Raw genomic sequence first — 15,694 nt, 5'->3', positions numbered from 1 at the left:
ACAAACACAAAGAAATGCATTTTTGTGCCGGAACTTACTGTTTCTACTTCTTCTGGGATAGAAAATTCAGGGAAATTTCATGGTAGCAAACACGGTGCGGAATTCCTCTTGGACTAGGACATAAGGTCCGTAATATCTAATTCAAACGGGTTCCTTGAGACGGGGAAAAGTGGTTTTTATTGGAGGACCCGGCCTTCTCTCACGGGGTTCACGCAATAAATACTTATCCGGATTTCAATTCCGAAAACAAGGAAAACGGGCAGGTCATTTTCGTCATTTCGCACGGCAAAGGTCGCTTATTTATACGTGCCCATGCCCTGCCCTGCTACAAGCAGCAGATTCCTCTCTCTCTCACTCTCTCTCTCTGTGATTCATCAAGAGATTCATCTCTCTCTCTCTCTCTCTCTCCTGCAAGCTTTGGTTCTCCTCGGTTCGAAAGTGTTGCCGCCGGAAAACTCTTGGTTATCCATGGCTGCCCACGTCGTTCAGAGCGCGAGAGGAATGGCATGCTTGGTCGACGGCGGAATCCCAGGGGAGGAGAGCACCATCGTTCTCCGACATGATGATCCTAACGTCGAATCTTCGACGGTAAATCTGGAGAAGGGCGCGGCTCGCCGGAGACTCGACGGACGGGAAGAAATTGCATCAGGTTAGTCGGCCGCTTTCACGTTCACGCAGCTTCCGTAATGGCAGAACGGGGAAGAAATTCCACGTCCATCCCGATATTGATGCTCTGGACAAGTTTTCACCTATTTTTGTTACTTTTTATCTTGCTAAAGTCGGCGGGTGAAAAACATTTACAAGTAAAATGACGAAAGATTTTCGTCGGGAAAACAACCCGAAAAAACCTTACACGTTTTCTTTGTTAAACCAGAAAATGAATTACTGTTATAACTATTTTGCTGTGTCTGCTGTTATGGTCTTTAATGAAGGTAAAGTGTTTCACGCAAGGTGAAGCTTTTACTTGAAGGCGATTTTTCTTTACTTATGTCTGCACTAGTTATTGGCTATATGCCTTATGCATTAATTTTGGTGCACCAATATAATTAATCACTAAAATTCTCTTAGTTCACACACATTGAAAAACAATTGAAAAAAAAAACTTTTTGTAAATATAAAATTAGAAATAAAAAAAGTAAAAAGACTATGAAGGACGTTTTTTTAATGAATTACCAAAATTTCCTTCCCTCCTTTTACTGTGTTGAATGGCTCATATAACTTTCTCTCCTGCTTTCAACCATTTTTGAAATTAAATTTGGACCGTTGTCCGAAAACTAGATTTGACATTTAAAACAGAGATAAATTGTCTCAGGTAAAACTTGCTTCAATACAACAAGACATGTTATACCTTCGAATTTGAGAGTTGAAGCTACATAAAAAGGTGTGCAGCAGCATCTTAAAAGTGTAATCTAAAATTCAAATAATAAAAAAAACGGTAAAATTAAAACTGGCTATAAATCCATGGGGATCTAAGACCACTGCAGATCTCACCATATGAAATAAAGACACTCCTTAGCTAACAATTTTATCATATATATATATATATATATATATATATATATATATATATATATATATATATATATATATATATGTATATATATATATATATGGCCACCTAGGAATATACCTTTTAAACAAATGTATTATTTTTGCATTCATCAAACACTCTGTGCAAACGCTTTTCAAGAATAATTTATTTACCATTTTATTTTAAGCCTTATATCTTCAAATTTTCAACAACAAAGTGCAACAAAAGATCCAAGCAAAAACATGCATTTATTAGGGGAGTGAGGTAGGTGTTGGGTGTCCCAGAAGGTGTTGGGAAGCTCGGCCATAAGACAGGGAAAAAACGAGGTGGCTTTTAACACCGGTTACGGCCCAATGGCCTGGGCCATCTAGATTGAGATTGAGTGCACACAACAAATATACACTCCAGGGTTTATGTGTTTTAAACATTTTTTGAAAATAAAGTGTACTATTCATTCTTTTACTTTTTTCCATGTATTGTTTGTATTTTTCAAAACCTTTCATTTTCACTTTACAAGGGGTATTTTGGTCATTACATATCTTGTGTGCATGGATTACCAGTTTATTACAATCCAGGGTTTGTGTGTTTTAAACAATTTTTGAAAATAAAGTGTACTATTCAGTCTTTTTACTTTTTTCCATGTATTGTTTGTATTTTTCAAAACCTTTTATTTTCACCTTACAAGGGGTATTTTGGTCATTACATATCTTGTGTGCATGGATTACCATTTTATTATACTCCAGGGTTTGTGTGTTTTAAACATTTTTTGAAAATACAGTCTTTTTACTTTTTTCCATGTATTGTTTGTATTTTTCAAAACCTTTCGTTTTCACTTTATAAGGGGTATTTTGGTCATTACATATCTTGTGTGCATGGATTACCATTTTATTACACTCCAGGGTTTCTGTGTTTTAAACATTTTTTGAAAATAAAGTGTACTATTCAGTCTTTTTACTTTTTTCCATGTATTGTTTGTATTTTTTAAAACCTTTCATTTTCACCTAACAAGGGGTATTTTAGTCATTACATATCTTGTGTGCATGGATTACCATTTTATTACACTCCAGGGTTTGTGCGTTTTAAACATTTTTTGAAAATAAAGTGTACCATTCAGTCTTTTTACTTTTTTCCATGTATTGTTTGTATTTTTCAAAACCTTTCATTTTCACTTTATAAGGGGTATTTTGGTCATTACATATCTTGTGTGCATGGATTACCAGTTTATTACACTCCAGGGTTTCTGTGTTTTAAACATTTTTTGAAAATAAAGTGTACTATTCAGTCTTTTTACTTTTTTCTATGTATTGTTTGTATTTTTTAAAACCTTTCATTTTCACCTAACAAGGGGTATTTTAGTCATTACATATCTTGTGTGCATGGATTACCATTTCATTACACTCCAGGGTTTGTGCGTTTTAAACATTTTTTGAAAATAAAGTGTACTATTCAGTCTTTTTACTTTTTTCCATGTATTGTTTGTATTTTTCAAAACCTTTCATTTTCACTTTATAAGGGGTATTTTGGTCATTACATATCTTGTGTGCATGGATTACCAGTTTATTACACTCTAGGGTTTGTGTGTTTTAAACATTTTTTGAAAATAAAGTGTACTATTCAGTTTTTTTACTTTTTTCCATGTTTTGTTTGTATTTTTCAAAACCTTTCATTTTCACTTTACAAGGGGTATTTTAGTCATTACATATCTTGTGTGCATGGATTACCATTTTATTACACTCCAGGGTTTGTGCGTTTTAAACATTTTTTGAAAATAAAGTGTACTACTCAGTCTTTTTACTTTTTTTCATGTATTGTTTGTATTTTTCAAAACCTTTCATTTTCACTTTATAAGGGGTATTTTGGTCATTACATATCTTGTGTGCATGGATTACCATTTTATTACACTCCAGGGTTTCTGTGTTTTAAACATTTTTTGAAAATAAAGTGTACTATTCAGTCTTTTTACTTTTTTTCCATGTATTGTTTGTATTTTTCAAAACCTTTCGTTTTCACTTTATTAGGGGTATTTTGGTCATTACATATCTTGTGTGCATGTATTACCAGTTTATTACAATCCAGGGTTTGTGTGTTTTAAACAATTTTTGAAAAGAAAGTGTACTATTCAGTCTTTTTACTTTTTTCCATGTATTGTTTGTATTTTTCAAAACCTTTCATTTTCACTTTACAAGGGGTATTTTGGTCATTACATATCTTGTGTGCATGGATTACCAGTTTATTACAATCCAGGGTTTGTGTGTTTTAAACAATTTTTGAAAATGAAGTGTATTATTCAGTCTTTTTACTTTTTTCCATGTATTGTTTGTATTTTTCAAAACCTTTCATTTTCACCTTACAAGGGGTATTTTGGTCATTACATATCTTGTGTGCATGGATTACCATTTTATTACACTCCAGGGTTTGTGTGTTTTAAACATTTTTTGAAAATAAAGTGTACTATTCAGTCTTTTTACTTTTTTCCATGTATTGTTTGTATTTTTCAAAACCTTTCGTTTTTACTTTATAAGGGGTATTTTGGTCATTACATATCTTGTGTGCATGTATTACCAGTTTATTACAATCCAGGGTTTGTGTGTTTTAAACAATTTTTGAAAAGAAAGTGTACTATTCAGTCTTTTTACTTTTTTCCATGTATTGTTTGTATTTTTCAAAACCTTTCATTTTCACTTTACAAGGGGTATTTTGGTCATTACATATCTTGTGTGCATGGATTACCAGTTTATTACAATCCAGGGTTTGTGTGTTTTAAACAATTTTTGAAAATGAAGTGTATTATTCAGTCTTTTTACTTTTTTCCATGTATTGTTTGTATTTTTCAAAACCTTTCATTTTCACCTTACAAGGGGTATTTTGGTCATTACATATCTTGTGTGCATGGATTACCATTTTATTACACTCCAGGGTTTGTGTGTTTTAAACATTTTTTGAAAATAAAGTGTACTATTCAGTCTTTTTACTTTTTTCCATGTATTGTTTGTATTTTTCAAAACCTTTCGTTTTTACTTTATAAGAGGTATTTTGGTCATTACATATCTTGTGTGCATGGATTACCATTTTATTACACTCCAGGGTTTCTGTGTTTTAAACATTTTTTGAAAATAAAGTGTACTATTCAGTCTTTTTACTTTTTTCCATGTATTGTTTGTATTTTTCAAAACCTTTCATTTTCACTTTACAAGGGGTATTTTGGTCATTACATATCTTATGTGCATGGATTACCAGTTTATTACAATCCAGGGTTTGTGTGTTTTAAACAATTTTTGAAAATAAAGTGTACTATTCAGTCTTTTTACTTTTTTCCATGTATTGTTTGTATTTTTCAAAACCTTTCATTTTCACCTTACAAGAGGTATTTTGGTCATTACATATCTTGTGTGCATGGATTACCATTTTATTACACTCCAGGGTTTGTGTGTTTTAAACATTTTTTGAAAATAAAGTGTACTATTCAGTCTTTTTACTTTTTTCCATGTATTGTTTATATTTTTCAAAACCTTTCGTTTTCACTTTATAAGGGGTATTTTGGTCATTACATATCTTGTGTGCACCACATTGTTATGGTCAACTTTGTTTTAGTATTTTTACTTGGTCATGATGTAGGGGACGAGCACAGGGTGCCCCATCTTTCACCCCAACAGTTCAAAAGGGTGGTTCAGGTATTTTTGAAAAAGTAGGTTTTTTTTTTTCATTTATTGTCTTCAAAAGATCTCGTTATTCATAGGTGTTTTGTAGTTTGAAATTTTGATGAAATGAAAATTTGACAATCATAATTCCTCCTCAAACTTGAATGAAATCAAAATTTCAAGTTTTAGTTTCTTAATTCTGAAAACAAAATACTTTGTTTGTTTAATAATTATAATTTATTCAAAAATAATCATTTTGAATCTTAAACTTTTCTGATTATAGGTATATCAGATGCCCCTTAATTTTCCTGATTCTGATACTAGGTATATCAGATGCCCCTTAAAAAGATAGGGTATTTCATATGTCATTGACAGTGGAACCAAGGCTTGGTCGCCACTGAGTACCCCTCGGCCCGATCCGGCCCGGGTCAGGGGAAAAGGGAACCCGGGCCGGCCCTTGTGGGCCCGATAAGTCTATTCGGGCCCGATAATTTATTTTTTAAATTTTTTAGAAATTTAAAAAAAAATATGTACATTTAAATCTTTGAATATTTTTATAATTCTCTTTTTCTCCATTCAAAGACTCTCCTTTTACTTTAATGGATCCATTTTAGTTCTTTTATATGTGAGTGCAATGCAAATTTTCTCCAAGCTAGCTACTCATTTTGATAAATGACTTTTCTTTATTCCTATTCGAATTTGATTTGAATTGGATATCAAACTGGACCAATGTGGAAAAATTGGATGTGTTAATATCCGATTAAAAAGTCAGATCGGATTCAGATTTAACAGATGGCATCCTATCAGATTCATTATTAGACAAATATCAAACCATTACATTTTTCAATATGAATATAAATGTCGGACTTGGATCATATTCATGTTGTACAATATGATTTTAGATTCGGATTCGGATATGACTTTTTATTATTGATGTGAATATTCGAAAAAACGGATATAATTAAAAATATATCCGGTTCGAATCCAATCCATTGACATTCCTAAGCCAAGACCTTTCCTTTTCTTAAAAACCTTAGTTTGCCCATGTAAATTTTTCAAAAAAATGAGCCCCTGTAAAAACTTCTAAAAATTTTTATTTAGTGTATCACACCACCAGCCCCTTGCTTTGAATTCATTCCGAAGGAAGCTACACAAACAACACAAAAACACACACACACACATAATGAATTATTTGAATTTCTTCTTCTGATCGTTAAAAACATGTATTCGGGAGACGCCTGATCACACGAACCAAGTTTTTTCCAGACATCTTGCACGAATATTGAGTGAGAGGTAATTCATTAACATGCTACGCATCATGTTTACAGAGGATTTGGTGCACAGCAAGAGGCCAATCAAGCAGAAGAAGAAGAAGAAGAAAACAGTGGCCGGCATTGATCAGGATGAGCTGCTGGACCCATTGCTGCTGGCGGAGCCGGATAGCTGTTTCTTCGAGTTCATGGGAGTCAGCGTTCACCATAAGATCAGCAGTGCAGATTCTGCAGAAGGCGATCAAAGGGAAGAATCTCAGTTTTCCTCGTCAAGAAGTTGCGTATTAGGACTGCCCATGATTCTTCTCCATGGTTTTGGGGCATCTGTATTCTCATGGCGCAAAGTGACGAAGCCTCTCGCCAATTTGGTTGGTTCCACTGTTCTTGCTTTTGATAGACCTGCCTTTGGGTTGACATCGAGGGTGGACTACCCTCCTAAGCCGAGCTCTACTTCAATGGCGGCCTCCACTCATTTGAGTCCTTACTCGACTGCCTTCTCTTCTCTTGTTACACTTTCTTTCATGGACAAGCTCAAGGGATCAGACAAGGCAATTTTAGTTGGGTGAGTTTAGTTTTTAGATCATCTTTCCTTTAAAATTGTCATTTTCAATATTTTTCCTTCTCTTGGGTTTGATATCCTCTAATCACAAAACCGAGACTGCATAAAAAAAAGAAAAAAAGAAACATGTTTTGAGAAATTCTCAATAACTTGGATCTGAAGTTCATGCTACACATTAAAAAAAACTATAAACTTAAGGTCGAATTGGGAGAAGGGGAAAGGAAGGCTGAGTGAGTATTTATTATTTTTTGAAAAGAACTTTTACTGTTGTTTTAACATTTTTTTCACCTTTTCCAACTTTGTCCTCATAGGGGATCTCTATATTTTGTTTAGCTTTTTTTAAGCTTGGGGGTAGTTTAGTCATTTTACATTAGAGTACCAATCTGTATGGTGCTCCAAAGTCATATGCAATGCTTGGTTGACATGTAAGGGACTTAAACCATGATTATATCCACCAATAACTAAGGCCAAGCCTATGATTCATTAATAATTAGTCATTCAATTGTTGCTTCAGACAAATCAGAAACACAATCAACTTTTCACGAGTTATTCCATTATGAACCAGCGATCATCAGACTTACTAATAAAGGATCCCTTTTTTTACTGTGGACCATTCTTATTAGTTTCAATCCTTTCAATATTTTATTAATTTATTGTTGTGGTGTAATCTCTCGCGCTAACAAGGTGGATCGCCATTTAAGTTTTTGGCACCTACCAAAGAAGCGACGGAACGGGACCCATTGGCCACCTCTTCAAGGGGATCGTGTTCTGTATGTCCTTCAGTGTACATAACAAGTATACACCCAATGTAGACCTTATTATCCATATGCATAATTATTTTAACGTTGAAACATTACATGTGCACAACGAAAATTTATAATCATGTCGTCATCCCATACCTCTGTCATTACTTCATATTCATGTTGTTATCTCATGTTTCGTACTCATGTCATTATCATACTCATGTTGTTCTCTCATACCCGTTATCTCATGTCTCCTATCATTATTATAAACTCATAGTGTTTTATACTTGTTATCTCATACTTATGTCATTATCATGTTGTTATCTCATACATTAGTAATTATATCATAGACATAGCATTGTCATTATTCCGTACTTATAGTGTTTGAGATAATGACAAAGTGGTATGAGTTCATGATGGGTAGGAGATAATATCAAAAAGTCAAAGATAACGACAATGATATGAGATAATGACAGATGTATGAAATAATGTGTATGAGATAACAATAAAGGTATGAGATAATGACAGATGTATGAGATAATGTTATGAGCGAGACAGAAAAAAGACGATGTTTTTTTTTTGTGATTTTTTTTTGTCTCTATAAACAGTTTTTTTTTTTGTTTATTAGTGGTGGATATTTTTTGTTACTATTAAAATGACACATGAAAAATGCATACACGGAAAGGTGTATATAACCCCCCGCTTTGCTCTTGAAGAAGCTGAAAGCTGGAGCTCTGGCGTGCTTATATGAAATCAGCACTATGTCAATCGCTCTTTTCCTTTCAAGAAGTGATATTGTGTCTTTTCCCCAACCGCTAGAGAGAAGTGTCTTTGACTAAGAATTATATCAGTAGCCAGGGGTAGGGCCGCAAGGGCCATGGCCCCACTCAAAAAAAAAAATTAAAACTTTATATGTAAAATTTTTTAAATTTTCACTTATTCTATATAAAAATTTTGAAAAAAAAGATGTTTAGTACTGGGTCAAATTTTAGAAACTTGAATTGGGGCCCCTCATAAAAAAAATTTGGGTCTGTCCTTATACATAGGGAGCGTATACTCTATCATATATGTAAATCATATGTTGTTTATACATTAAAGAACCCGTTTTTATACCCGCTGTGGTTTTTTTTTTTTTTTTGCAGGCATTCAGCTGGAAGTCTTGTAGCGGTGGATACGTACTTTGAAGCACCTGAACGCGTTGCAGCACTCATCCTTGTATGTCCTGCGCTTATTGCACCTCTGTTCTCATCTAATTCCAACCAAAGAGATCTACATGGAAGAGAAGATCGGGAGCCGGAAAATGCAGAAATTGGCCGGAGCGATCGGGAGAACATGTTCCGTGGCATTCTTTTCTTTCTACGTGCACTACGTTTTCGAGCGCAAGTAGTCATAGTTTGGATGATCAAAATGATTCTGTATCTGCTCCCCTTCTTCTGCAAGAAACTTCTTTCAGAAATTCTGCGCTCTTACTTCGGCATTCTTGTGGTGAGTTTAAAAGTTCAGCAGCCCATTGAAGGCCACTGATAAGCTCAAAATTTTTCTAAGTAGCCACATTTTTTTTTTTTTTGGATCTTAAACGGCGAGATTTTGTAAGGGTATGAAAGGGCAAAGTTGTATTTGACGGAAATTTAAAGCAATTAGTCTTCGGTGAGAAAAAGCGAGGTAGCCAAAATCTTAAAAGTAAAATGCAAAAACTACGATAAAAAAAATCTGGTTCTTTTCGTTTTTAATGTTTAAAAACAACACATGTTTTTTGCACGTTTTATTCAGCAGATCACCTTTTAACATTTTCAAACTTTTTCTTTAATAATGCCCATTTTCAGTGGCTATGGCTTCTTATCCAATGCTTTAGAGTTGTAATGGATCGATCCCTTTGCTCTTATCTTGTATGAAATTTATGAGTGTTTGAGTTCTAATTAATTATGTTTTTTTTTTAATGTGGTGGCAGTTAAGGTTCATATTTGACAGATTTGGCGTAGCATTAATTAGGAGTTCGTGGTATGATGCAGGCGAAGCCACGGAAGATGATCTTAATGGTTATCTAAAGGTAAGCATATCTAAAAGACATGACGCTTTTACTTAATTTGCATGTTCCATGAGTAATTATATATATGGAACTTTCATTAATATCTTTCTGATTAACTAATATTTTCATGATATTATTCCTTTATTTGCAGCCATTAAGAGCCAAGCATTGGGAAAAGGCAGTCTTGGAATATATCATAGCATTGTTTACTAGTACGAAGCCTAAGAAAATGGCATCATGCAACAGAAGGCTTTCTGAGATTGCATGTCCAGGTAACAATATGCATGTCGAATTTTTTGTATTTTTCAAAGTTTTTTTTCAATCAATTCACTTATTCTTTTAAGAATGAGTTCCTGCTTCATGATAGTTCAGAACCTGATTCATTGTTGTCATTGAAAATCAGTGTTGATTATTACTGGAGATCATGACCGCCTTGTTCCTGCATGGAACGCTAAACGTCTGTCTCTAGCCATGCCTGGTTCGCACTTAAAAGTGATGAAGAACTGCGGTCACTTGCCCCATGAAGAGCGGCCGGAAGAATTTCTTGCCATTGTTAGAACTTTCTTGTCAACTCTCAAAGATGTTTGATGAATTCATTGGAGTTGCACAAGGAAGATTCGCATTGGCTCCACGAAAAAGAAAACATTGTCCACCATTTATACTAAATTCTTTTGATCAAATCATGATCCTGATGTGTAACCATTTGTATTCATAGTTGCAATGAAGCAAATAATAAAAATGAAAGTATTCTCACAAAGTATATTACATTTCTTTACATGCAAACACTAATATTTCTCAATTTTTACATCTAGTAATTCTCTAATCAATAGTATGAAAAATCATACGTAAAACAAAGACATGCCAATTGTTATTCTTAGGCATACATAGATGCACTTACCAAGACATGGATCAAGCACAATTTCAACAACGTGGAAGAAGAAAATTTGGTTGGGGAGGATGTCTTTCATAAGCATTTAGTTGAACTGTCTTATTGTCCTACATTTCAATAATTGTGTACGTGGGATTGTGTTTTAGGTCCAATTATCAGAAAGATACCCCAAAGAGGTTGAAGCCCATTCCTCCTCCCTCTTACCCTTAGGGTCCAGGGTTGCTTTGAGACATGTGCGAACTTAAAGGTAAATCAGTTCAACTCGAGAGCAGCACCTACCAACATCGCTTGCAGTCCAGAGGAATAGTATCCACAGGAATCAAACTGATGGTCAGGTTTTCACCGGCTCACCAGTCCGACCAGCTATGCTGCAACCCTTGAGGTAAATATCTTCTACCAAAGTTGTAGATGATATTTCATATTGGTCTTTTAATATAATTATCAACGATAAGCTGTGAAGAAGCATGTCGATAAGGCTAATACATCTTACTCTTAGTTGATTAATCCGCAATTTGTGTTAAGATTTCAAGTAAGCTCAACATCTTAAAGGGTCAATTTGTAAGAAAAAACTTTATTAGATCTGGCTTTGAAGAGTACTTGAGCCTTGGGCCCTTAACTCATTTGGGTGCCCATGTAATTAAGAGCAAAGGCATGAACTAATTTGAGGTGCGTTGTTCTTAAGTTACAAAGTGATAAACATGTGGAACATGAATTTTGCACTGGACTTATGGTTTGCTGACCATACAATGTTTACATCCACTTGTATATTATGAACTATGATGTAATTTTAACCCATGGGACTCTTGCCCACTCAATTCGTGATAGGCTATGATCACTTAAGCTCCTCCCACTCTATAATGGGAACTGCAAACTGATCATTTAATACATTAAAAAAAATCCAAAAAAAAGAATTTTCCAAATAATTGCCCAACATTTGATCTAAATTAATTGCAAAAACGCACACTTTATGAATGGAGAATAACAAAATGGATCTAAAGCACTTTTTTACCTCCGATATGAAAGTTAATTTCTTCCGAATTCATACAACATATTTCTTAAGTCAGATATGTATAAATATATATCACCCTTCTATTTTTAGCCTCTACAATTACCAAAAAGAAGGGTATAAAACAGAAAAATTTTGCATCATATAGGACCTTTTATATGGTATTTATTCCTTATTAGGTGTAAGACGCTCTTCTTAAATATGTTTAACTTTCGTTTATGTTATCATTTTAAACTGGTACTTGTCAATTACAGTGTCAAAGATTGTTTATTTGTGAATTTTCAGGAAAAGAAGACGAAAAAAAAAAGTAAAGCCCATCAACTTAGACATGACTTAGAGAGAGAGAGAGAGAGACGTATGATGGCTTTTCATTATATATATATATATATATTATAGCAGCGGTGCACTCTTCAACTTAATTATCATTTTCAACCACACAAACATATAAACCCAATAAAAATCAAACCAAAGACCTACTTTTTGTAGGTCCCTAACCCAACAGGTAGACTAAGCCACCCCTACACCACCAGGCTGTGCATCGGGTGGCTTGGTCTAGTCTGATTTAATAAGGAGTTGGACTCGGGCCAAGCCATAGCCAATTACTGCAACGCTGGCCCGGCCTGACTACTCAAAACCCAAAACTGGGTCTGGCTTGATTAAAATCTAAAATATATTATCAATATAAAATAATACATATTAATAAAAATAATATTAAACATAAGTTATCATGTTGAATCGAGTCGTGTCAAACCAACCTAGGCCGATTTGACAATTTATCAAACTTGCCCAACACCCCATTTTCAGGTTTCGAACTCGAGTTAAGCCGAGTACTAACCTATCATGTACTCGACCGGATGCCCACTTATTCATCGACATTTCAATAAACAAATTTTCTCTGCCTTTTCTTTGACATGGATGCATGTCCTTTTCTATCACTTGGGTTGGGGAGTATTTATGAAAAGTTGTTGGAATTCGGACTGTCCGTCAAAATTGAAATTGATGATGCAGTTTGAAATTGAAGGACCATGCTGTGTTGCCAAAGTTGGCGATCGATGGAAACATAAAAATATAAGCAATAAAGAAATAAATAATGTTATATTATTAAAAAAATTCGTTAGTCAAGCAAGGCTCCTTCCTTTTGTTTCTTACCAGAATCTGAGATCGTTTAGTTGAATCTGGCAAAGATATATGAACTCGTTACTGATTGGATTTGGAATTGTGATAACAGATGTATAGTTAAATTTAAGTATGTGATCGGCATCTGACTGTGATATGGATAAAAATCTAATTCAATTTAGTATGTAAAATATTGGGTATTAATTCTTTTAGTTGGATTCAAATTCAATTTTGAAAATAGATTCATTATTCAAGTTCTAATCTGAATCCAAATACGTAGGATACGGTTAAGTCAGAACATATAAACTACTTAGACAAAAGATCTTAACTCAAGTCAAAGTCACGAACCACATGTTGTCAGGTGGTTGGTGACTTTGACTTCTCAAGCATAACATGTAAACTACTTAGACAAAAAGGGATCACAGTCAGGAAGATCAAGGCTCCAAAACAAGGGAAGAGTTAGTAATAGACATGTCCAATAAAACATCTTCTTAAGCATAATATTCAAACAGCTAACATATAAACTACTTACAGTAATTTTTTGGAACAGGTTATTTGTTATGGGCTTCCACCCCATAACACCCAAGCCGTGATTTTTTTTAATAGTCAAATTTTGAAGAATATAAATAAATTCCTCTTAAAATTTGAATAGGAGGATTTATACCACCTAAACTTCTTTCTAGCTTTTGGGTAAGCGGGAGACTATTCCCATAGTATGACTGAAGGCGGCGGAAGCCACCCTCCTTCCCCTTATCTCCTTAAGGTTTAGGGATACTTTTGATGTTTCGGGGTGATGCTCTTATATGCTTCAATTTGTATGTTGGTGTCTCTTACCATTTGCAGTACAAAGGGTTAATGCTACGGAGTTTGAAACCAAACTTTTCTTTAACTTTGTCAATGTTTTCAATGTTATGTAAAGTAGGCAGAATTGAGGAAATGATATAAAACCAAAAACTTGTTATATGAACCACCCTCTTGAGAATTTCTTTTTGTATAATAGATACAAAATCACCTAAATGCCCAATATAAAGACCCTTTTATAAGGACCAAAAATTGGAAATTGAGAAAAATAAAATCCTCAACATGTCTTTTTTCTTTAAATTTTTTTTGGTTGGCGCATATTGTGCGTGTACTAGGGTGGTTCATTCTATTATCAAAATGCTTTCTGAACTTGACAATTATATCAATGCATGGTAGGTGTTTGGAACTAACACCCATATGTATATCTGTCCTTCCACGCAGTCATTTTATAAGGTATTTATTCCTTATTAGGAGTAAGACACTCTTCTTACTCGCGCCTGGCTCAGCCCGACTCCGCTCTGGCTCGCCTGATTCAAGTTATTTTAAAACTCAACTCAGTTGATGAGTCAATTCACCGAGTCAACAAAGTTAACCTACAAACTCGATCATCCGCCGATCCAAGTCCAAGTCTTGGGTTTGTCAACTATGCTGCAAGCCTTCAAATTCATAACAGACAGGACAAACACAAACAAAACGATTCAATCTGCAATCTTTGAACCGAGTTAACGAGGTTAACAACACACTACTTAGAAAATAGGTTGAAGTCCTTTTAATTTTCCTTATTCTAAAGTCTTGAGCTGTTTTAGTGTAAGGTATATCGGTGGTGCACCCTTCAACTTAAGTACGACGCTCCATTGTGAGTTGCAGACTCAGTTAAGCCGAGCATAGGATGCCCAGGGTCCGTTTGGTGGGGCTTATTGATGGACAATTCAATAAACAAATTTTGTCTTCCTTTTCTTTCTTGGAAGCATGTCATTTTCTTTCACTTGGGTAGCATTTATTGAAATTCATTCTGAATTCGGACTCTGTCAAATTGAAAATCATGATGCAGTTTGAAATTAAAGGACCATGCTGTGTTGTCAAAGTTGGCGTTCGATGGAAACATGAAAATATAAGCAATATAGAAATAAATAATGTTGTATTATTAAAAAAATTCGCTAGTCAAGCCAGGCTCCTTCCTTTTGTTTCTTATCTAAGTCCGAGATCGTTTAGTTGAATCTGGCAAAGATATCTGAACTCGGTTACTGACTGGATTTGAACTTGTGATAACAGATGTATAGTTAAATTTAAGTATGTGATCGGCATCTAACTGGAATATGGATAAAAATCTAATTCAGCTAGCTATATGTAAAATATTGGGTGTTAATTCTTTTAGTTGGATTCAAACGCAATTTTAAAAATAGATTCATTATTCAAGTTCTAATCTGAATCAATCCAAATACATAGGATACGGTTAAGTCAGAACTCCTTAGATGTTGGATCCAACGTTGAATCAGGGGCGAAGTCACAATTTCTAGCTAAGGGTTTACTAATAAAATTTTAAATTATTAAGGGGCATCAATATGTAAATTAGAAAAATTACCCTCACGTATCAACATAAATTATTAAGCATTTTTTGTGGGTCTATGTGAATAATTGCTCACACATGTGCACACCTGTCTTCCTCTTATTTGAATCCAATTTTTTTAAATGAGTTTAAATGAGTTGAGCTGGACACACGTCTGGTCGAGCTTGAGTTTGGCCAAATCGAGCTCGACTCGACTCAGAAGACTTGCGCTCGAATTCAAGTCGAGCTCGATGGAACAAGTTCTAGCTCGATTCGACAATAGAACGTCGAGCTCGAACTCGACTTGTTTATGTTAAGCATGTCTTGCTTTTTTTAACTAGTTAACTAGTTTAACTTGATTAACTTGTTTATAATTTAGTAGTTATTACATTGTTGAGTTGAGTCGAGTTCTTACAAATCAAATTCGACTCGTTTAATATTGGAAGCATACATTTGAATTCGAGCTCGACTCATTTATAAACAAACTGAGTTTAGATGAGCCAGTTTGAGCAGAGGTTGAGCTAGGTCGACTTGTTGTGCAGTTTTACAGTGAAAGAGAAGGAGAGAG

The 15,694-nt window shown here is 34.4% G+C and overlaps 1 protein-coding gene across 1 annotated transcript; it reads left to right on the top strand.

Annotated features, from left to right (window-relative positions):
• Window positions 1-409: 409 nt before the first annotated feature.
• LOC116254893 (uncharacterized) lies at window positions 410-10,438 on the top strand. The gene is made up of 6 exons (XM_031630529.2): window positions 410-649; window positions 6,498-7,002; window positions 8,885-9,227; window positions 9,691-9,789; window positions 9,920-10,040; window positions 10,172-10,438. The coding sequence occupies exons 1-6, from the start codon at window positions 469-471 to the stop codon at window positions 10,354-10,356; spliced, it is 1,434 nt and encodes a 477-aa protein (XP_031486389.1). The 5' UTR covers window positions 410-468; the 3' UTR covers window positions 10,357-10,438.
• The last annotated feature ends 5,256 nt before the right edge of the window (window positions 10,439-15,694 follow it).

This window comes from Nymphaea colorata, chromosome 5 (genome assembly GCF_008831285.2).
Source record: "Nymphaea colorata isolate Beijing-Zhang1983 chromosome 5, ASM883128v2, whole genome shotgun sequence".
Lineage (NCBI taxonomy): Eukaryota > Viridiplantae > Streptophyta > Magnoliopsida > Nymphaeales > Nymphaeaceae > Nymphaea > Nymphaea colorata.
The sequence above is the reverse complement of the archived record's forward strand: the minus strand, read 5'-3'. Positions and strand labels throughout refer to the sequence as shown.

What these genes read in the sequence shown, in the direction of transcription:
- LOC116254893 (XM_031630529.2), top strand. Translation starts at nt 469, where the DNA reads ATGGCTGCCCACGTCGTTCAGAGCGCGAGAGGAATGGCATGCTTGGTC. An exon ending in ACGGGAAGAAATTGCATCAG is followed by an intron (nt 650 to 6,497) that starts GTTAGTCGGCCG and finishes TCATGTTTACAG; the next exon opens with AGGATTTGGTGCACAGCAAG. An exon ending in ATCTTAATGGTTATCTAAAG is followed by an intron (nt 9,790 to 9,919) that starts GTAAGCATATCT and finishes CTTTATTTGCAG; the next exon opens with CCATTAAGAGCCAAGCATTG.